Below are 22,151 nucleotides of genomic sequence, written 5' to 3' on the forward strand. Positions count from 1 at the left end.
AAACAGGGAGGACGCCTTCTGCCTCTGGTTGGGATAGAGAAAGGCATGAGATTATCATTTACACTCTAATGCTAAGAACGAGCCAGGTATGTGACTAAATCACAGATTTCTGAGAACATAAGAGAGCTAAAAACATAATGAGATCTAACTGAATGAAAATAAAGAAACCAGCAAGCCCCTTCTAGGAGAAAGAAGACCCATAACTGCTCTTATCCCCAGAGGAAGAGTGAGAAGAGTCATTCAATGGTAAAAGGACAGATCACCCTGACTCTGAAGGAAACTTTAGTGGCCATGAGTGGATATAAGCTTGATGGAGTCACATCCTTGGGGAGCCTGTACCTACCACCAGCTCCTTCCCATAGGCCTTTACCTAGTGCACAAAGTGAGGGTCCACCGAAGGGTGGGTGCAGGGCCACAGATCTGTCATACTAAGGAGGGAATTTGGATTTGATAATTTCCAAAGAGCAGATGGGGTGTGCATCCAGAGACCGGACGCTCATGAGGAGGTTGCCGCAGGTCAGTGACGCTTCTGACCTAAGTGAAGGCAGGGGCCTGGATGATGGTGAAAGTGAACGGATTTCATGAACCACTTTCGAGGCAGAGGAGACAGAACCTTCGGTGTAGCCTTCCTATGCTGCATATTTTATTCCGCTATTATGAGGTAAAAGTTCGAGTGAATAAAAAACCCGTTATCTAATTTTGTCACAATTTTCTATAATGAGAACCGCAAATGGGAATCGTCACAGGATCAGAGAATGGGTGGAGGCTCTTGATCTAGACTAAACTGACATCAAAGAACCAAGAGGCAACAGAAAGACGCCACAGGAAGACCAGCACTATTTCAATAAAGAAATGAGCCACTGGGCCCGTGAGCCACAACTACTGAGCCTGTGCGTCTGGAGCCTGTGCTCCGCAACAAGAGAGGCCTGCGCACCGCAATGAAGAGTGGCCCCCACTTGCCACAACTAGAGAAAGCCCTCACACAGAAACGAAGACCCAACACAGCAAAGAAAAAAAAAAAAAAAAAAGTGTCTCTTAAAAAAAACAAAAAGAAATGAGCCACTGAGGTCAATCCAGAGCAAATTCCAGAAGAGTCTTTGGACTATCAAGAAAGCTGGTAGGAAGCAACACATTCGTGCCCAAGAGTTGATCTGGGAGCAGAGAAAATTTCCTGGGTCAGGTAAAGAAGAGGTTGAAGATTGATGATAGCAATTTTAATAAATCTTGCAATAGGTAAGTTTTACCATTTGATCTCAAGCATCAATCTAAGTGGACACAGTCAGTAATGGAAGTAAGCCTTTCCTAAAATAACTACAACAATAAAATTTCATTAAATAATTTCTTAAAGGAATTGGAAGGGAGGAGAAAAAGCCAGATCAGTTGACGTCAAGTACCCTGGTCCAGACCCTCGGATGCTGAGAAATATCTTGGTTCTTGATTCTATGCAGCATCCAGTCATGACTGGTGTCCTTCTAGTTGTTACTATTTTTACCGAAGCGTCACTGAGTTGGGTTTAGGTTTATGCCTAGAAAATTATGCACAATGACATGAAAAATAAAATGCTGAAAGAAGAAGATTTATGAGATAATGTGATCAGTATAACGTTTGCTGTTCTTGAACATAGCTCAGGAAAGTGAAAGGACAGATTAATGAGGGATTAAGCCAAACATGAATTTTAATATCCAAAGACATTTATAAGCAAGAAACCCTGGTGTGTATTTATAGAGCCACTTTAATTAGTCAGTATTCAATACAGCTTTACACATGAGTCAAGTTTTCAACAGATTTAAAATACACATCTCTTCTAAGTGAGAGAGTTGAGGTATTGTAAACCAAGCATGGAATAGGGAATTGGAAGATGCGGGCTTGAGTTCTGACTCTGCCAGTTACAGACTTGGAGAGCAAATCACAAAACCTGTTCAAATGGAAAACGGAGAACTCTGATGGACTGCCACAAAGATGAAACACAACAATGGGTGTGAATGTGCTTTGTAAAACAAAAAGCGATATATTATTTCCTCAAAGGAGTAAAGAAGAGAAAGAGAACATATGTTCAGAAATTTGCTTGAATTAATTTTTCAAGTTAACAGTCCTATCACTAATGTCTACGTATATACTCTGCAGACAGAGTATTTTGAATTTACTGATAATGATCCAAGACCCAAGGATTCTGGGTTCTTTACCGGACTACTACCCCCAACACTTGCATTAGTATATGGAACTGAGAGCTATCCAATGTATCTAAGAAATACCTCTCACAGTGATTGCTCATGGATTATACTCATACCTCCAGATAATTTTCAAAAGGAACTGTATATATATATATATATATATATATATTTTTTTTTTTTTTTTGTGGTATGCGGGCCTCCCCCTGTTGTGGCCTCTCCCATTGCGGAGCACAGGCTCCGGACGCGCAGGCTCAGCGGCCATGGCTCACGGGCAGGTGGGATCCTCCCAGACCGGGGCGCGAACCCGGCTCCCCTGCATCGGCAGGCGGACGCGCAACCACTGCGCCACCAGGGAAGCCCCAGGAAGTATATATTGATAACTATATAGTTAGTTTAGGCTGTAGCATCAGACAGACCTGGATTCAAATCCTACCTCTATCACTTCCTAGTTGTATGAATTTATAGACTCCAACAATCCCTAGAATCTGTTTGCTAACACAAAAGTGGAAATAGTCACAATACAGTACACGGCTTTCAAAGATTTAAGAGGTAACAGCATTTAATGTGCTTAGCAGAATGCCTGGTATGTAGTACAGACCTTGAAAGTGTTAGTTATAATGATATCTAAAATGTTGCTTCCCAGCAGATAAAATTCTTCATTTTCCACCTATTGGTCATTCCCATCCTTGAACAGGGATGCAGTTCCTCATGTACACACAGAAGCTCATGTTATTCTATAACCAGTCAGGAGCTCAACATTTATTAAGCAACTACTATAAGCCAGGCACCATGACAGACATCATGGGTACAGAGGTGAACTAGATATTGTCTCTATCTGCAAATATTTCTCAAGAATGTAAGACTCTTGGGAATTCCCTAGCAGTCCAGTGGTTAGGACTCTGCACTTTCCCTCCCAGGGCCCGGGTTCAATCCTTGGTTGGGGAACTGAGATCTCGCAAGCCCTGTGCGGAGTGGCCAAAAAGAAAAAAAAGTAAGACTCTTGAGGGCAAATCTTTGTTGGCTCTGCCCACCTCTGTTTCCCCAATGATTAAAATAGTGCCTGGATTATTGAATGTGCTTGGTAAATGTTTATGAAATGAATAGTCTGTGCTTTTTCTGCCATATTGATAAATATCCAAATTCCAACATAGAAACTACTTTTACTTTTATTTTGGATATGCAATGAAGAAAAACTGTAAAGAAAAACATTTTTATCAGTACGGATATAATTAGTATTAGGTGTAAATCCTGGGCTCCGTGAATCAATGTTAATGATCTTCTCACAAAATAAATACAATGACATTTGGCACTTTGGAAGAAAAAAATCAATAAGCAGCACAGGTTGGAAGAATTCACCAAGTGTCTGATAATGTGATAAAGGAAAAGAAACTTGATCCCATTCTTTTACTCTATGTATTAATATTTTCGCCACTACTTTAATTTTAAGATGATAAAATTTCACTTAGAGATTTAAAGATTTAAAACACTGCTCACCTGGTCTTCTTCTCCTCCACCTTCTTCGTCATATTTTAAAATATTATCTCTCACATCGTCTTCTGGATCAATTAAAAGTTGCTTGGCCTGGCGTTCCTTATCCCGACGTTTCATCCATACTACGAACATCAGAACAAGGACTAGGCAGAACGAGAGTAAAGACATACAGTATTGTAATTTTAAAAACTTGACCTGTCTAACCACAGTCTTCAACATTAAAAATTTATACTTATATGGCTGGAAAGCTTGTAATGCATCTTCTACTCTGTTAACCTATTTCTGGCCTCACATGACCAGAGACAAGACAAAGCAGAGGCCCTGAGTGCTAGGTTTAGAGTGTGAGGACCCGGGTTCTGAAAACTGGTGCCCTGTGAACTCACTGAGTGGATGTCTGTCCTCAGTTTTGCCATCTACAAAGGGGGACAAAAACTGTTTCTGTCTTTTACTTTGTCTTGCCAGAGGATAGGATACGCTTAATATAATGGCTTGTAAATTTTAGAACAGCAAACGACAGTAAGTGAAATAGTCACTCATTATTTAACTGCTGCCTCATTCCAGTTGATCCATCATCATTCTACTCCCCAAATCAGAGAGAAGGGCACTTGTCAAGTGCAGGACGTGCTTGCCAAGATGCCTTTGGTAGTACACTAGACCTGGATCAGCGACTTGATCTTGAGGATTTTTGACTCTCAAGGGCCTGGGCCTTTCTACTGCACTATTGTGCTTTCCCCTTTCCTATTCAATTGCATGTTTCAGGTAAGAAGGCCAGGGGATTAGTTTGAGCACTGAAATAACATTAGGCGTTCATGCTTTACATTTCTGTGCCAGGATCAGAATCATAAATTTTCCAGTGCGTTGATGTTAAAATCAGAATTGATTCATTTTTCTTCAGAATGGCTTGAGTCACTTCTTCATGCCACAATCCATTAGCTCTAGGTCTTTCTTGATAAGGTTGGCGTACATGCCCCATGTTAGTTGAAACTGAAGCATATCCTTAAGCGTACATCTAGTGCACATTCCTTCTAAAATCTGGGGCTATCAGTTTACATCCTGAAGCAAAAGATTGAATGACTCTAGTTGAGCACATTTCTATTATTGGCCATAAAAGTAAATATCCTCCTTTTAAAGCCAGATACATGATCTCATTTGCCATTGTTCCAGGGCTGAATCTAGCAAGTGGATTATTAGTGTAGCATGTAGGTTTCAAATTATAGTCAAAGTAGTCTCCACATAGGAAGTAAAAAATGCTTAGCCTTCTACAGTAATTGCTTAGAAAAAAAGGGACAGGATTCTAAATTACTAGAACACTTGCACACGGAGGAAACATAAAAGAAATGGCCAACATTTTCAAGAAAGTGATTGGTGCGTAGCACGATCGCAAAGTAAACTAAGTTCTGCTGCTATTCAACAATACAACACAGGGTCCAGGCAATTTATTCTCTTAACCTGCATGCTTACAAGTGGTTCCTAAAGTGCTTTCCAGTGGTTAATTCCTTGCATTCCACTGAACCAAAGACTGCAAAGTATTTTAAAAAGGAGCAATTCCTTAATCTAGACTTGCTCTAAAGACAGACAGTTTATTGAGCTGTGCAATCATTTCTATTATCCAATGTGCTATATGAAGTACAATCTCTCACTATTTTACACAGCCCGTCAAAAACAAATACCTTGATCCTTGCATGACTGGAGCAGGTTGCTGACTGCACTTTATATGAAGGAAAGCCAAGGAAAGCAATATACTTATTTTCCGAAATCACCAACTACGTGCCATGAATTCAGACTCGAATCCTAAGAGAAGGGCTCCAACTGAGCACTGTCTAATATTTTTCTATGAAAAGAGTTTGCTACAGCTCCCCGAGCGATCAGCATCAGAAAACTGCAACAGGGCACGAAAGAGGTAGGCCGGCTGGGTTTGCTGCAAACATGTAAGTGCTTGCAAGGATGCTCAGGGCTTTTCTCATTCTGAAGTGGGAGTGGCTGCAAGAAAATGCTCAGAGGTGGAAGAGAGTCGTTAGGTTAACGATGAAAGGCGACAATAAAAAGTTACTTTGCTAAACATCCTAGAAGCAACAAGAATTACACCTAAGAGACGAGGAAAGTACTCACTGAGCAGGATGATGATGCAGAGCAGGATTGCAATGATGGCGCCCGTGCCCAGCCCTGCTCCCACAATTCTATCCACATCTGTGCAGTCCCCGTTGGAGTCACACTGGCAAACCTTCACGCGAAGGATGGAAATATTTGACTTGGGAGGATTACCCGAATCTGTGATTATGATTGGAACTTCATATATCCCGGCTTCAAGAAATTTTATCTTTAAATTGAGCTGAGCAAAATCACCTACACAAAAAAGGAAAAAATACAGTCTGATAGTTCATACATTATACGATTCAAAAACACATGGCATTTTCCAGAACGTATTCCTCCCGAATGGTATATATAAAGCAGATTTCAACTATCCTGCACTGTCAAGTTTTTTGTTGTTGTTTTTTTTTTTTGTCTTTAAGGGCTTCTAATATCTTATTTAAACTTTAAGTAGCTTTTAAAATACACTTAAGGGGAAGGTAATAAAGCACTTAAAATGAACTTTTCATGCCAGGTCAAAGCCTCTCAACTGCACATATATTCAAATAATGAACCTGTTCTCACCATTAAGCCGAGTGATGGTCCAATTTCTCTTAATAGTCACTGGAGACAAAGGAAGATCAAAAGCAAATGGTCCAGCGTTTGGATCAATGTCATAGTCAAGTGCTGTGATGTTAATTGAATTGGGGTCCGGAGTTTCGCAAGTCTCTGCCTCTTGAGGTAGCACTTGAGGGGCATTGTCGTTAATATCAAGTAAATAGATCTGCAGTGTTCCCGTTCCACTCATAGGAGGGATTCCTTAAAAGGGAGAAAAAAACCACAAACCGAAGCTGAACAATTCTTTCCCTTGAGACTCACGGAGAAACTCTGTTTCCAGCCTGCTTGCCCCTATCACTGCGTAACCTTGGAAGAATGTAGTTGCCACAGCATCTCGGCAGACTGTTTTTGGTACAAGGCCACTTCATGCCTCTTTTGCAGGATGACCCTGTGCTGCCCCCGCTGGGGCTGCGGGCGCTGAGGGCGGTAACAAGGCGCATGCGCACGCCCCTGGCCCGGCCAAGGGTGATCCGGCGCCCTCGCCGTCCTTACTCTGTGCCTCGTGCACATCGCGCTTTTCTAGGCACCGGGGGATGTAAGAGAAGCAGAACCCCGGGCTCATGATCTCATGGGCCCTACTCTTTGAGGGAGAACCAAGCCGTGTGCACAAAAGAACCCGAGAATGCTTTTCAAGCTCAGACACTGCTCTGAAATATCGAAATGGTCTACAGACGAGTGATATGGACCCACAGACCTCATCTTGGGGAGGAGCCCATGGAGAAGAGACGTGGTATTTACTGATCAACCAACTACCTCCTTGAGAAAGTATTAGGTTGCTCCCTATACGTTATTTCATTGTCATCCTACGAAGTAGGTTTAAACAGATAGGCACCGAAGTTTCTGTAAACTGGTCACGGTGGCACCCTCTTAGAAGTGGTAGGGTTGCTAGTAAAGCCTGGTCTGCCTGACCCCAAATCCATTCTCATTCCACTATAAAATGCGGTCTCTGTACTTATCACTTGTGAAAATTTAGACTGGTGATTTGGACTCTGCTGTGTTACAAATATTTATAAATAAATATATAACAAATATGTAAAATGTAATGAAAACATTATTATATAAACATAATATTAATTAAATATATAAGACAATTACATTTAATTATATAATTTTTATATATTATATAAATCTAATGTAATAGAAATATAGGAATTTTCTAAATAAGGCTGAATATTGAAACCCAGAGGTTTAAGTGACCTGCCCAAGGTCATGAAACTAGGAAGGTGCACACATACACTCCTCAGGAGGGGACAAGGAGAAATCTCCACGGACCTCTCTAAGGAGTACGGATGGCTCTGAGAGCAGGGAGGTTAAGGTGGAGCGGTAGGATGGCTGTTCACCATATTCTAATAGCACCAGAACCACTATGATTCTTTGTAGTTTGAGTGAGTTTCACATTTATTATCACATTTAATATTATTTGACTGTCACAACAACTTCATAGAATAGCAAGCAGCAAAAACAACAATCAATAATGAAACAAAGGCACAGAGACTATAATAGCTTGTCCAATTATTAAGGAGCAGAACTGGGGCTCTAAATCCAGTCTTGTGATTTAAAGTCAAGTGCATTTGCAAAGCATCACAGCTACACAGATTTAACTGTTCACTTCTCTCTTGTATCAAACACCCTTTCAAGTAGAAAACAATCCACCTTGGTGAATGAAAAATCTGGTTGTAACTCACAACCAACAAATATACATATAATTTTATAGCTCTTTAAATCTCAACATAATGGTGCAAGATATATTACTTTAAGTTTCACTGTGGAGAAAGCTGCCCCTTGCATACGGCGAGACAATATACAACAGACACGAATGCTGTGCTTTGATGTGAAATGGCAGAAGGGGTTCCTGCCAAGTTTCAATTTTAAATATTTGAACAGTAGGTCTCATATTAGAAAGGATAAGAAATATTGCTTTGGCCCTGTCACCTTGTAGATTTCTGACAGATAATGATCTCAATGAATCTTATTATACAGGATTTGGAAAGGTTCTTTGAAACTGTTCTTATCAAAAATATTGATATGCAACGTTTTTCAAACTGCATATCTTGGCCACCAAATAGAAAAGCCTACTATTTTTATTAGATGCTAACATTCATAGTCCAACATTAAAATGATTTTAAAAGATGGTCATGATTCAGTTTTAAAACTATTAACACATATAGAAATGTTTATTGGAGTGTTTAGTTTGTGCCAGGCACTGTTTTAAAACCTTTACATGTACAAGCCTTGTTATCTTCCCCTGTACACCGTGAGTTATATACTGCTACCATTATCCCTATTTAACAGAAAAAGGAAATGGACAGATTTAAAACCTTGTTGCCAGTCCTGCAGTTAGAAAATGATAGAACTCGAGTCTGGACCCTGGGGGTCATGTGGAACTTCAAAGCTTCACTCTTAAACCATGTCATATTGAGAGCTGAAACAAGTCCAACTCCAGTTTAACGTGAGTCGTTTTCATCTCACATATCTAAAAAAAAAGTGCTCTCTATTAATATCAGCCATTTAGAATCCAGCAGAGACCCAGAAATAAAAAAGATGCTAAACTATATGTTTATGTTTTTCAAAACCAACACACTAAAGCTCAAGTACTCAATTATTTCAATTTAGGCATGAAATTTAGAGTTTCCTAGCCTATGGCAGCCTAGAGGTAGGGAACTGGAAAGAGGAAAAATGCTAGATACAGACAAACTGATGGCAACAAACACATTGTTGACTAGAAGAAACATAAAAAGACCACCTCAAAAACCACAGTGTCTGGGCCACTGAGGCATCAAGGTGCAGCAGGGCAGAAAAACCACAAAGGCTTGTGATCACAATACTAGGCAACCACGGAGGGTATAAGGACATTGGGAACATTCATTACAGAAGACAGGGAATGTATCACAGAAAGCCCAGTGGAAATGGAAAATAGAAATTGGGGCCTTAGAAGAATGAAGGTCAGTTTTCTAGACAATTGGGTTTTGTAGAAAACTTCATTTCCTGGTGATGCATTTGTGATAAGGCTCTATGCTCTTAGCAACATCCAGGATAATACAGTGACTATATTTAATTACGTACCATTGTCAGAAGCAAGGAAAGTAGCGTTATATATATTATTTTTCACATTCGGAGATTCTCTGTCCAAAACAGCAATTGTAGTTATCTGCCCATTCACAGGATCTATTTTTAGCCAGTTGGCAGGATCAGATAATTTTGTGTATCTACAAAATGAATGCACAATACATTTAATATTTTTGACATGACACTTAAAAAATAAAGCCTATTTTTCAGGTTTGGTCCCAGATGAAACCAGTGCATTAACTTGCATTTTTGTAGATGATGGTTGGACATGCAGCCGTAACGCGGGAAAGAATTTCTGTGGCAGTGGTTTGGGGAGGTACATGAAGGTTGTGTGCTGCGTGGGCAGGCGCACAGGAAACATTGCATAGGTGTTCCAGGGGAAAGACGAGAAGCCCAGTCTCCCTACTGCAGGTTGGGGTTAAGGGGGATTTGACAGATCTGATTTTAAGCTGTTATCTAGTTCATAGGATAGCAACGGTGCAGAAAAACTAGCTCAAATATATCTTCTAAGTGAGCAGGAGCCCTAATGTATAGGGGTTAAGAGAAATTTTAACAGAAGTTAAATTTTCTATCACAGAACACGCCTAAAACGTTTATCACCTTATCACGGTGGAGATGTGGTCACAGTGGGGAGGACCTCCCCCCCCCCAAATTCCCATCCCTCCTAGGATCTCCCCACCTGGGCCAAGCCTCAGAACTACACCCTTCAAGGCAAGTCCCATGGTCTGAGCAGATTTATCTGTATCAGCTTAACCTCCTTTTTAATTTGGGGTGGGGATAAGCTTTTCAAGCTGGGGAAACCAATAGACAAATTGGAAAACATATCCTATGTTTTGAGATGTAAAAATTTGCAGGAGTCCAGTATACCTATTCACTAGCTATTTCTCTATCTTGATTCCAGTGTATAGAGAAATGAAGAAGATACGCAGTTATTTATCTGTTAGCAACAGTTCTGAAAGAAGTTAAATAAAATGTGAGCTAATTTTAAAAATTACCATCACCAGCGATGGATAATAGTCATGTGGAGTATGCTCTGCCAACCATCTACTCCCTCATTAGGAAGGATAAATTAGACTTTGCTGAGGCTGGAAATCTTTACAGATATGTTTTGCAAGTCCTATAACCACTGTACAGGTGAGGGATGAAAATAATTAGCTCTTATATCTTGGTGTTGGCATGAGTTTTCTTTTCTTCCTGATGTGTGGGGAAGAGATAAATGTTATAAGCTTCTGAGACTCCCCTATTTACTCACAGGAGAAACTTTATGTGATGGTTGGCATAAAAGCACAGGCTAAATTATTACTAAAGATTTTAAAAAAGGAAAGCGGACAGAAGAAAAGAGGCTGAAAACTTATTTCTGTAAATAATACATGAGTAGATCCATCTTATATTTCTGATATAATATACTCATGGATCCACTGAAGAAACTTCATCAAAGAATTCAAAATAATCTTGTAATAAGGAGTTTGGGTGCTAATGAAAATTTCTCACTCAAATGGTGAATAGATTTTGTGCACAGCATAGAACAGAACGTAAATTACAAAATGGCATTTGATACCTAATATTTTGCTGCATATATCGATCTGGGTCCTGAGCGGTGAACGTTGTTAACATGGTACCGGCGTGAAGACCTTCTTCTTGGCGAATGATCTTAGGATTTGGGGCAAAATAAGGGTTTTCATTCACATCAATAACTGTGACAGACACAGTTGCAGTTGACTGAGGTGGGTGCTGAATACCCTTGGCTAATGGCACTTGATTTTCTGCAGCGACAGTAAGGACATACATCCTATTTGTTTCAAAGTCGATTGGCTGGAAAAATAAAAAGAATTTTTTTAAAGGAGAAACCATATTATTGCAGGAAATAAGAATATTTGCATTCTGCAGTTTACCCTTCTAGCAACTCCATTTCTAAAACATTAATTTTTCATTCACTACACCATAGGTTCTTCTCAAATTTCTGGAAAATATGCATTAGCATGGCCATTGACTGAAACATTTATCACAATTTAACCTACTTATATAAGATATTTATATATCTTGGGCATTTCAAAGATTTATGTTCACAAAATAATGCTTATTACTATTGCACGCTGCATTTATTTAGCTACATCTAACAACTTAGTTATTCTTAAGAACAGCACTGTTGACCAAAAATAAAAAAATACTAAATAATCTGGGATCAAGTGAGAACATGATGGTGTAGATTGTACTCTCAAACATTGGTACAAAAACCACTCCTCATCCAGGAAAGCTTTTACCAGTCTGTGATGAAGTGGACAAAACAAAAACTAGAAAATGTGATTTTTTTTCCTCATAAAGCTAAACTTACTCTATTTAAAAGTATCATTCATAATTTGAAGTATACATTTTAGAGTACACACACATATATACACCTTAAATAAACAGTAGTGTTTGTAGGTAGAAGGACTTTTATTTTTTCCTTAGTTAGCAAACTAAAAACTTTATTTTTTCTGGCTGTTTTCCAAAATAATTTTGGGGATTTTACTGGTCTGTACAAATCCCAAATCTAAGAATGCCACTCTAGATAAAGGCAATGCGCAAATAACCTTAATGTAAATATTAACTCCCAGAGTTCCACTGAATCCCATTGTCAATAGAAAAGTTACCAGGAGTCAAGGGACCAGACTGGACTTTCCCTCTTAATTTCCCTGATCATCTTCTAGCTGAGGTGCAGATAAGCATTACTGTGCATAACAGTATGAAAAAAAGAGCTTGGAGAGCTCTGAGGCCATCCTGGAGAGTCTAAGAAGGACCAAGGGCATCAGCTACGAGAAAGCCACAATATTAGCACAGACCACACCAGTTTCTTCACCTAGACCACCTCCTCAACTCTTCAGAGTTTCTTCCCTCTCACTCTACAATCCCAGTTCAACTTCCCTTTCTGAATTATTTTCAACAAGACGGCAAAGAAGCCAGGAAAGAAGACAATTCTTTTGAGTAAGCGCATTAGCTCCATGAAACATCCCTGACAACATTTACTTATGCTAAGACCTTTAATGGGTATTAAGCTTATTTATCCCACAGCACAACATTGAGACTTAGGTACCAGTTATCTCCTCACTCTGTGTAAGAACCTGAGGCTTAAAAAACCTGCCATGTTGTCACCACTACAAAGCGCAGAGCTGGGATTCGAACACAGAGGGTGGTGCTGTCACTCACTATGCTGTGTTCAGAGAATTTCCCACTCCCACCTCAAGGGGGAGATTACCATTCTACTCATGCACATATAACATTCTTGGCAACGGAGCCCTTGGTACACCTTTCTCTGTAAGACCAACATTCAGGTTCCCTTACGAATCAAGAATGTTGGGATGTGAGGCAAAGAAGCAGCTCTCTTCCCTGGGTGGCTAAAAAGAGATGATCACTTCAAAGAGCTCTTCCATCTGTTAGCACCATCTATTTGTTACCCTTGAAGTTAACATCCCTTTTACTTCCGGCGCTCAGCTTTGTTTTATTGTCTTTTGACAATTAAGGATCAGAAGAACCAATTTCTTAAAGTCTTGAAAATAGCACTTAAATACAGCAATGTAGGGACTTCCCTGGTGGCACAGTGGTTGACCTCCGCCTGCCAATGCAGGGGATGTGGGCTCGAGCCCTGGTCCGGGAAGATCCAACATGCCGCAGAGCAACTAATCCCGTGCGCCACAACTACGGAGCCTGTGCTCTAGAGCCCGCGAGCCACAACTGCTGGGGCCAGTGTGCCTGGAGCCCATGCTCCACGATGGGGGAGGCCACTGTAATGAGAAGCCCGTGCGCCATGGCAGGGAGTGGCCCCCGCTCGCTGCAACTGGACAAAGCCCACGTGCAGCAACAAAGACCCAACGCAGCCAAAATTAAATAAAAAATTAAAAAAAAAAATAAAAAAATTAAAACAAAAGGAAATGCAAGCTAATACTTAAAAAAAAAAAAAACAGCAATGTAAATTCAAAACCTTTTAAGAGCACAGGCCCTCTCCTTGCCTACATTCACCCTGTTTTGCGTCTGTGATATTTTCTGGTTTGTTCCCTGAGCCAATACTCTAATAGCAACCTGTAGACATAAGAATAGTACGTGTGGGGGCATCCTTCTTAATAGCTATCAGTTGGCCATCAAAAATCCATGATGTGACATATCATTAACACATCCATGGCACTGACAGCACTGTTGAGGGCTGTCCTGTCTTCACTGTTAAAACTCCCCGATGACTGAAAAACAATCATATTCCAGGGATAAAGTGAGACTATCTATGTTGGCCTCGGCGTAGGTGAAAAATAACAAACGTGATTCCTCCAAATACATTAACTCAGATTCAGAGATGTTCAAAAGAAAAAAGTCCTGAGATTCAATAACAAACTAAGGGGTAGGCGGCATATATGGGTTGATGCAGAGTGGCCATCAGAGAGACCATCGCACTTACTTTTACTACGGTGACTAAGCCATCGTTACTGTTGGGGTCGGTTTGAATGGCAAAGCGCCCGGCGGGGTCCCCACCGCTGATTCTGTAGACGGCGTTCCAGGCTGGCGTGTGGGGCTGATCCTTATCTGTCACAGTTAGATTAGCAACTATGATATCTACCCTGTTTTCAGGGACTTCGCCATAGAACTATAAGAAAAGACAAAGCTCAGTCAGAGGAGAGACAGGCACCGCTGCAGGACAGTGTGTCTTGAGGACCACACTGCCCTGATTTTACCACCCCATTAAATCTTTATTATCCACACTTAACGAGGAGATTAGTAATGCAGGTAGTCACAGCATTTATGTTTGACTTTAAAAATACTATAACTTTTTTTGGCCCTCAATTTTTTTTTTTTGAAATTATGTTACAGTTTCATTAATATTAAAATTAGCATCCTTCTGTGAGTACCTGGGTGATTAATGGTGGGGGGGAGTGGGTAGGAGGAAAGTACTTGTCTGAAGGACATCATTTTACTCAAGAGATCATAATTATATGCTGACAAAGTAGCATCTATCAGTCACGTGGTTCGTGCACCTGAAGATATTTATAAATATTTTGTTATAACAGCATAAAGTCTTTTTAGGGCATTTCTTCCAGGCAGCATGTTTTAACAACTTTATCAGTGGACTTGGAGAGAGCGAACAAACAAATTACTTCGGTGCCTTATTTAAAACCCTGGTGTAAGTGACAGGAAACTTAGGAGTCAGTAGCCATTCTACAATAAGAGTGAAGCAAGTTCCAGCTCTGTTTAATGCATTTATTATTCATGACAAAACTTCTCAGTAATGGACCACAGGCCTAGACTTCTGTGAGTGACAGTCTGTACTTACTGTCATTGCAGTAAACTCTGGAGGATTGTCATTGACATCTGTCACCGTGATGACAGCCGTGGCTGTGTTTGAAAGGCCATATGTGGGATTGCCTTCCATGTCTGTAGCTTGAATTATTAACGTATACTGTTGCACTTTCTAAAAAGACATAAAGATAACAACCTAAATGAAACGAATTCCTCAAGAAGACGTAACAGTTGTTCTGTAAATGGCTCTTGATTTACACACGGAAAGCAGAGCATTATTCACTCTGATTAACAGGACTCAAAAATTCCCAAGTGGAGTTTACTTTAACTTGTGAAGCACAGCTCTGGTCCTTGTCTAGAGAGATTTAACTATATATTTTCGCCTCTACTGGCGGAAAGGAAAGCGTGGCAGATGTGTGAAATTCACTGCGAAGCTGAAACTTCCATCTGGTCTCAACCTTTCTTTCTCTTCTGAATTTCTCAACATTGTCATCAAGCATTCAAGTCATGTGGTTTGTATTTACTTTCTCATACGTTAATTTCTACTTGGTTTAGGATACTGAAAACAATAAAGAAACTTGAGAGAGAAGAAAGCATATATAATTCATAAAGTATATATGCTTTCCTTTTATATATCCTTACAGATGTTCTTTCTATTCTAACAAGATTGATACAGTAATTTTCTCCTAATTTCCATTAGTGTATACTATTTACAACTATAGAGGAGAGAGACATTGTTAAATGAAGTCAAAACCAGAATAAAGGGTTTATGTCAATGTCCTTCATTTTGTAACACAGTAGGTATTTAATAGTTGCATACTCAGTGGACTGCTATTTGGGCATAACACTCACTGGCCCCACAGACCTATAATGAATACGGATACATTTTCATATAGATGGTTAATATCAAATAGGCATCACTGCTTTCAAATTCCAGACTGAAGTTTTTAAAGGGGAGCCATATTCAGCTGTAATGTATCTAAGAGAAAAATCTTGAGATCATCTGAGATGTCTACAGCACTAGTTGATGAAGTTCCGTATTAGGAAAACCTAAACAAAACAAATACCTGAAATCATTAGAAATCTCTGTGGAAATTGGCACAGATAAAAAATATAGATCATTGAAAAATGTTAAAACATCCTGAACAACAAAACTCACTTCTTCATACAAAAATAAACAGTCACTGCAAAGAGTAGTTTTCTTTAATTTTAAATATAGCCAACATTATGAATGGCCACTCTTGAGGGATTTCTGGAGCTTAGAGAGAACAGACACAAATTGTAGCTTTTGCTTTAGTTGTTAGTGGAAAAGGCAAGGCAAAGAAAGGGGTAGGAGGGAAAATCAAACCTCACACATTCAATTTTTAGTGTCTGTCCACCAAGATGCCAATCTCTAGCAGTTATTTCAGTTCCTTTTCCTTTGTCTTCAAAAAAACACACCCATTTTTTTGATTGGAAAAAAAAGAAACAAAGGAATAGTGTTGGTTGAGCCATTTTAATTTTTCTTAACCCATAACCCCTCACCATAATGCTTACATAGGCTAAAATATTTCTCAATGATTTCCACTCCCAATCAAGAGTGTCATTTCAGCCTAATGCTCTCACAGTTAACAAGAGAATTTTGTAGGGCATTCAATTCCGCCTCCCAGCTGAAAATCATGAAAAATAAAAATTTGTTTTGACTTGGAAATGCCATTTTTGTTGGCTGCTATTTGCAGAAACAGATGAACGTTCTCAAAAAAGAAAAAAAATGGAAATTTTTACAGAAGATAAAAAAGGTACATAGGTATTATCTGGAGATATGGTTCTTTGTTAATGTCTACTTTACAGTGATCTTTAGAATTATATAAGCATAATATGTACAATTTCCCACTGAGCTGAAATATTGGGATCAGTAGCTAATATTTGAAATTTCCTATTGCTTCAAGCTAGTCTTCAGATATCTAAGTTACAAAAGAACATTGTTATTTCTAAAATGCAGTGTTTCTTCGAGTAAAGAAAAATCCCAACTTGGTAAATAATATAATCTCCGATTTTAAGCGCCTGATTGGTAAAATGCTTTTACATTTAGTAAGGAAGTCATCACAGTCTATGTTTTAGACAACCAAACTATTTAGAGCTTCTTGCCTAATTTAGTCACTTGGCATCTGGTTCTGAATGACTGACATTTAGATTTCATAAGAATTTGACTTCCCACCCTCATAGTTTCGCATCTGATCAAGGGGACTTTGCTTAAAGACATTTCCTTGCTTTCTGTTCTAGAAAGGACAAAGTCTCAACCCCTCTGCTTGCTGTCAATCCTTCCATCTCTGTGACTCACCTTTCCCACCAAAGCTCTCACCTTCCATTCACTGACCCCATACCTTGAGCTGTTTCTATTTATCTTCAAATGCCTATCGCTTCCCTGCACCACTGCATTTGGCATTTTCCTCTGCCTGAATCAGTGGTTCTTAACTAGAGCGATTTTGCCCTACATCTCCCCCAGGGGATATTTGTCAATAACCTGAGACATTTCTGGTTGTCACAACTGGGTAGTGCTACTGACGTCTAATGGGTAGAGACCACACAGATGCTACTAAACACCTACGATGCACAGGACAGGCTCCCACAAGAGACTTACCCTGTCCAAAATGTCAACAGAGCGAGGGGGAGAAACCCTGGCCCAGAATACCCTTCCCCCTTTATCTGAGCCTAGCAAGCAGGAAGCTTAAAGTCACCTCAGAGATGACTTCTGAAAGTCCTTGAGGAAGAGCTGTTTGCCTACTCAGGACACACCTCTATCACTGTTTCTAGTTTCTGAGGCTGTTATCAGTCCATCTGTCTGTCCTCCCCGGCTACATACACACATACCCACACCCCTCCCCAGGGTCATTGCTTTGCAGACATTTATGTCCCTGGCATATAGCGTAATGCCTGACACAGCATAAGCAAGGGACAAATGCTTTTCAATCTGTAGCTGGTGGATGAATGTATGGGAAACCTTGGGCCTTGCATTATATTATAAAAATCATTTCAGGTTTGGGAAAAAACATCTCCTTATTTACATGGCTAGCTATCATTTATTCATTAAAACATATATATTGGGAGCATAAACTAGCTCACTGTTTCCCAAACCGCTAAACTGATTCATATACCATCTTCCCAATTCTGCTGTATCCTCATATTTCTACACCATGAGTCACATTATTTATCTTGACGTGAACTTCCTTTTAAAAAACAATATTGTAAAAGTACTGTAAATGGAAAACGAGCATCACTTGCCGTAAATATAACTCTAAAACTAAACACAATACAATGCCTGTGCTCTGGCAGTCTCCACCTGATGGAGTAGCAGCTAAAAGACTTGTGGTCTCTGGTTTTCCCTAGAGGCTTCCCTACGTATATCAGTTAAAACCATTATACTTGTGTGCCACACTTTTGAAACTAGAGCACTGAACTAGAGTGCTCTAAGTGAACGAAGAGGTGAGAACATTCAGTCATCCATTTGGCACACATTTAATGAATGTCTACTAGATGCCAGGCAGTGTAGTGTTTACCTGGACAAGATAATGAACAAAACCAGAGATGGCTTTGCTGCCATTAAGTGAAAGAGACAAATATGAATGGGTCACAGGGCCAAATGTGCAATGCAACCATAGTTAGAGTAGGAAGAAGTGATGGGAGGAAGCCTTTCATAGGGTGCCTTCAACCAGTCCTCCAAGCCTGGAGGGAGGAAGAATGCAAGACACATTTTGGGGGTAGACTGAGAGGAACTTGACGGCTAAATCAATCAGTGGATGGAAGGCAGGGCACAGGAAAGGGAGGTATAGACCATGATCTTGGGAAACTGGGGAGGTGGCACACTGATCACATGAAATAGAAAATTCCTCGGGAAGCACAGATTTAGGGAGATGATAGCTTTGCTTTTGAAAAGATGCATTGAGTTCAAGGATGGACAAGTAAGTAATAATGTCTGAGAACTTGGGAGGGAAGTGCAGGTTTGTGACCCTGTTCAAATTCTTAAAGGCAAAGCCTCAGTTCCCTCATCTGTGAAATGGGCCTGACAGCGCTATCTACCTTGTAAGTTTGTGGGCTAAAAAAATTTTTTTGAATGGTTACTATATACCGGGGCATTGTTCTAAGGGCCTTGATAATAAAAAAATAACACTTATCGCGAAGAAGCACTAACTGTGAGCCACACTATACATTGTGTCTCATTTAGTCCTCAGAATAAACCTATAAGGCAGGTGGACTGTTTTCATCTCCATTTTACAGAGGAGGAAACCAAGGCTTAGGGAGCCAGGGAAGCTTGCTCATTGACACTGAGTCATAAGCAGCTGAGAAAAGATTTGAATCCAGGTCTCTCTGAGTCCAGAGACTGTACCATGAATTGCTGCGCTGTATGAGTGCCCTCCAAGCAAGTGGGAATATATGCACGGCCTGAGTGAATCCTGAGTGGGGGAAGGAGGCGGAAAGCCAGATTCCAAGGAGACCAGGAAAAGGCAGGAGTGAGAGGTGAGTATGGGCTGCCCTTCTTAGGAGGCTGGTGTTGACAAGAAGAAAATCGAATAACTTGAACTTTTCTTCCGGGTTCCTGTTCAAGGTGAAAAGAAGAGGAGCACGTGAACCTCAAGGAATTTTGGGAGTTAGAAGGCAGATATGATGTCCATGTAACATGGTCTCCGTGTATCTGGAGGAACACACGCCACTGTGTGTGCCCTGGGAAGGGGCTGAGGACCGGCTCTTGGAGAGGGGGATTAGCCTGCTCTATAGAGAGATGGGACAGAAATCTTCAGGCAGGGCAAACAAAAGACAGAGAAGAGAAAAGTTCAGATCTGTACAAGGACTGACATGTGGCTGTATGGGCGGAGAGCATCACTGGCTCCTTAGCAGGACGTAAGGAATTCTAGGAGCTTGGACTAAAGAAGGCTTTGGGACCAGTGTCCTAGAGGGCCTGGCGTGCCACGTTAAAGAGCTCTGACTTCATGCTGTGGGTTGTGGATTATGAAGGAACCAGTGGGGTTTGTACGAGGGAACCTGCAGAGGAGGGAAGACCAAGACCACAGAAAACAGGAGAACATTCCTTCAGGCGAGAACACAGAATTGAGGGCATGAGCAAACGTATTATTTGGCATGGAAAACAGGAAGCATAATTCTTTCTTCATCATGAGAAAAATTATGATGAGGAGTCAAAGCGATGGTGATCATCCACTGGATGCTGAGAATGGATTTATGATGGCAGCAGGGAAAATGAGAGTTAGTATATATTGGACACTTTCCTGAACGCCGTCTGCCTTGCCGTCAGTAGTCCTGACCGAAAAGGGCAGGAGATGGACATATAAACTGTATAGTACAGGGAACTATATTCAATATCCTGTAATCAACCATAATGGAAAAGAACATGAAAAAGAATATTTTATAAAACTGATAAAAAGGATATATGTAAAACTGAATCACTTTGCAGTACAGCAGAAATCAACCTAACATTGTAAATCAACTATACTTCAATAAAATAAATTTTAAAAAATGTATTTAGAAAACAAAAAAAAAAAAAAAAAAAAGAAATCAGATTAAACAATTGAAGACTGGCAAGTATGGTGGGTACAGCTTTAGGCCTGGAAAAACCCCAAGAATTGGAATTTTTTTAAACCTGGAGATGAAAGGTAAATAAAAAGCTGAATCTCAGTAAGCATTTCAGTGATTAGGAATCATTTAAAGGTGTCATCCATCCTGGGAGGATGACAACAGAAATGACTCGACATAAAGAAAATTGTGAATTCTAATAGAAATAAAAGCACCTCCTGCCTGCACGGAGGCCCGGAGCAGTCAGAGTAATGTACCCCTGGCCTCAGGCAGAATTACCATAAACCATCCAAGATAGATACATTTTCCCCATGTTAAATGACTTTTAGGAAAGGAAGGTTTTCTATAATTTCCCTAGTAACTCATTGTTATGTTTAATAATTTCACTGTTAAGGAGCAATTTCTTATACTGTATCTAACCCGTGATTCACCAGTTTTGAATTCACGTCCACATTCATTTCATGGGGTCGTGGATAGCTGCTTCCATTCACCGCAAGACATACTTACCCAAAGTACAGCCTGACTTCTGACTTTCACCCTCTAAACTAAATACAGTCTCTTTGATTTTTAAATACAGTTGGTTTGCTCTGGCAAAACTATCTTTCATTCTCTATGCCTCTTGCTTTTCATAAAACAGTGAGGCTAAATGTGATAGGAATATTACCGTATGAAAACAAGATGAAGTCCCATTTCTGTATCTCACAATGAGAGTGTGAAATGAAAGAGAAATATTAGCTTTGGGAGATGAGCTATACCTACGTAGGATGTGAGCAGCCTAGTACTCAAGAGACAATATTAAAAAATATACCATATTCTCATATAAAATATAGCATTCATGCTGAATTTACTGACATTTAAGAATTACTATTCTTAAATTTCATACAGTAATGGAAGAGGTGTAAAGACATACATGTTGCAAATATCACTGAACTAAAGGTACTACTGCAAAAACTAAATTTCAACAATCTCTGGTGCAAACCATTCCTAGAGGAAGAATTGTTGACACGTGGGAATTAATAAGCACAATGTAATAGCCATACATCTAACTCCTAAGTAAGGTCTCAGCTCAGTTGTGAATTAAGTAATCTTGACTGGCTCATATTACTTTATAAAAGTGTTGCTGGCACTATCTTGCGTATATAATGAATTGCAATAGTAATGTTTTCTTCAATCCAATTCAAGTGGATGCTACTTACTCAGGCAAATAAAGCATCATAAAAACCAACTCCTAAAATCCTTGTCAATAATATTTATTATGGTAGGTCTAATGGTTGGTTCCTTTTGACACACACAATATGAGGTCTTATCACTATAAAAGCTGGCTCAGCCAGAAATCTCCAAGCACGGATCTCTATGAGTTGGCACCTGGATAATTCACTCACACAGTGATTACCGATGGTCACTAATGACCTTGAGAATCTCTAAGGAAACGGTCAGAACAGAATAGAGAAAGGGTGTAAAAAATTTGTGAGGGCTAGAGTTTTCAGGAAAGGATATAAGCAGGGTTTGAATGGCAGCATGAAGAATTGGAAGGTTCAAGATCAAGAAAAATGGGCAAGACATTCCTGGCAGAAGGAAACATGTGAACAAAACACAGCAGGGTGCCGGAGCATGGTGGGCTCAGGTCTGTCACAGCGAGATGACCCATCTGGAATGACTGAAATACCTATTCCCTCTCAGCCTGTGATACCACATAATAGTTCAACACTGTCAAGATTTTATGCCTTTGCAACAAAATATTAGGCCAGAAATGTGATTCTCTGCATCTACAACTTTTTTTTTTTTTTTTTTTTGTGGTATGCAGGCCTCCCTCTGTTGTGGCCTCCCCCGTTGCGGAGCACAGGCTCCGGATGCGCAGGCTCAGCGGCCATGGCTCACGGGCCCAGCCGCTCCGCGGCATGTGGGATCTTCCCAGACCCG

The 22,151-nt window shown here is 40.1% G+C and overlaps 1 protein-coding gene across 1 annotated transcript in view; it reads right to left on the reverse strand.

Annotated features, from left to right (window-relative positions):
* Positions 1 to 22,151, reverse strand: part of CDH2 (cadherin 2) — a 215,825-nt gene that overhangs the window by 28,865 nt on the left and 164,809 nt on the right. Inside the window, exons 8-14 of the mRNA XM_024120779.1 lie at positions 14,704 to 14,841; positions 13,834 to 14,019; positions 10,972 to 11,225; positions 9,411 to 9,553; positions 6,315 to 6,548; positions 5,772 to 6,005; positions 3,666 to 3,805 (exon numbers count right to left, since the gene is read on the reverse strand). Coding sequence (XP_023976547.1) covers positions 3,666 to 3,805; positions 5,772 to 6,005; positions 6,315 to 6,548; positions 9,411 to 9,553; positions 10,972 to 11,225; positions 13,834 to 14,019; positions 14,704 to 14,841 — 1,329 coding nt within the window. The remainder of the gene's footprint in view (positions 1 to 3,665; positions 3,806 to 5,771; positions 6,006 to 6,314; positions 6,549 to 9,410; positions 9,554 to 10,971; positions 11,226 to 13,833; positions 14,020 to 14,703; positions 14,842 to 22,151) is intronic.

This window comes from Physeter macrocephalus, chromosome 19, assembly GCF_002837175.3.
Source record: "Physeter macrocephalus isolate SW-GA chromosome 19, ASM283717v5, whole genome shotgun sequence".
Classification (NCBI taxonomy): domain Eukaryota; kingdom Metazoa; phylum Chordata; class Mammalia; order Artiodactyla; family Physeteridae; genus Physeter; species Physeter macrocephalus.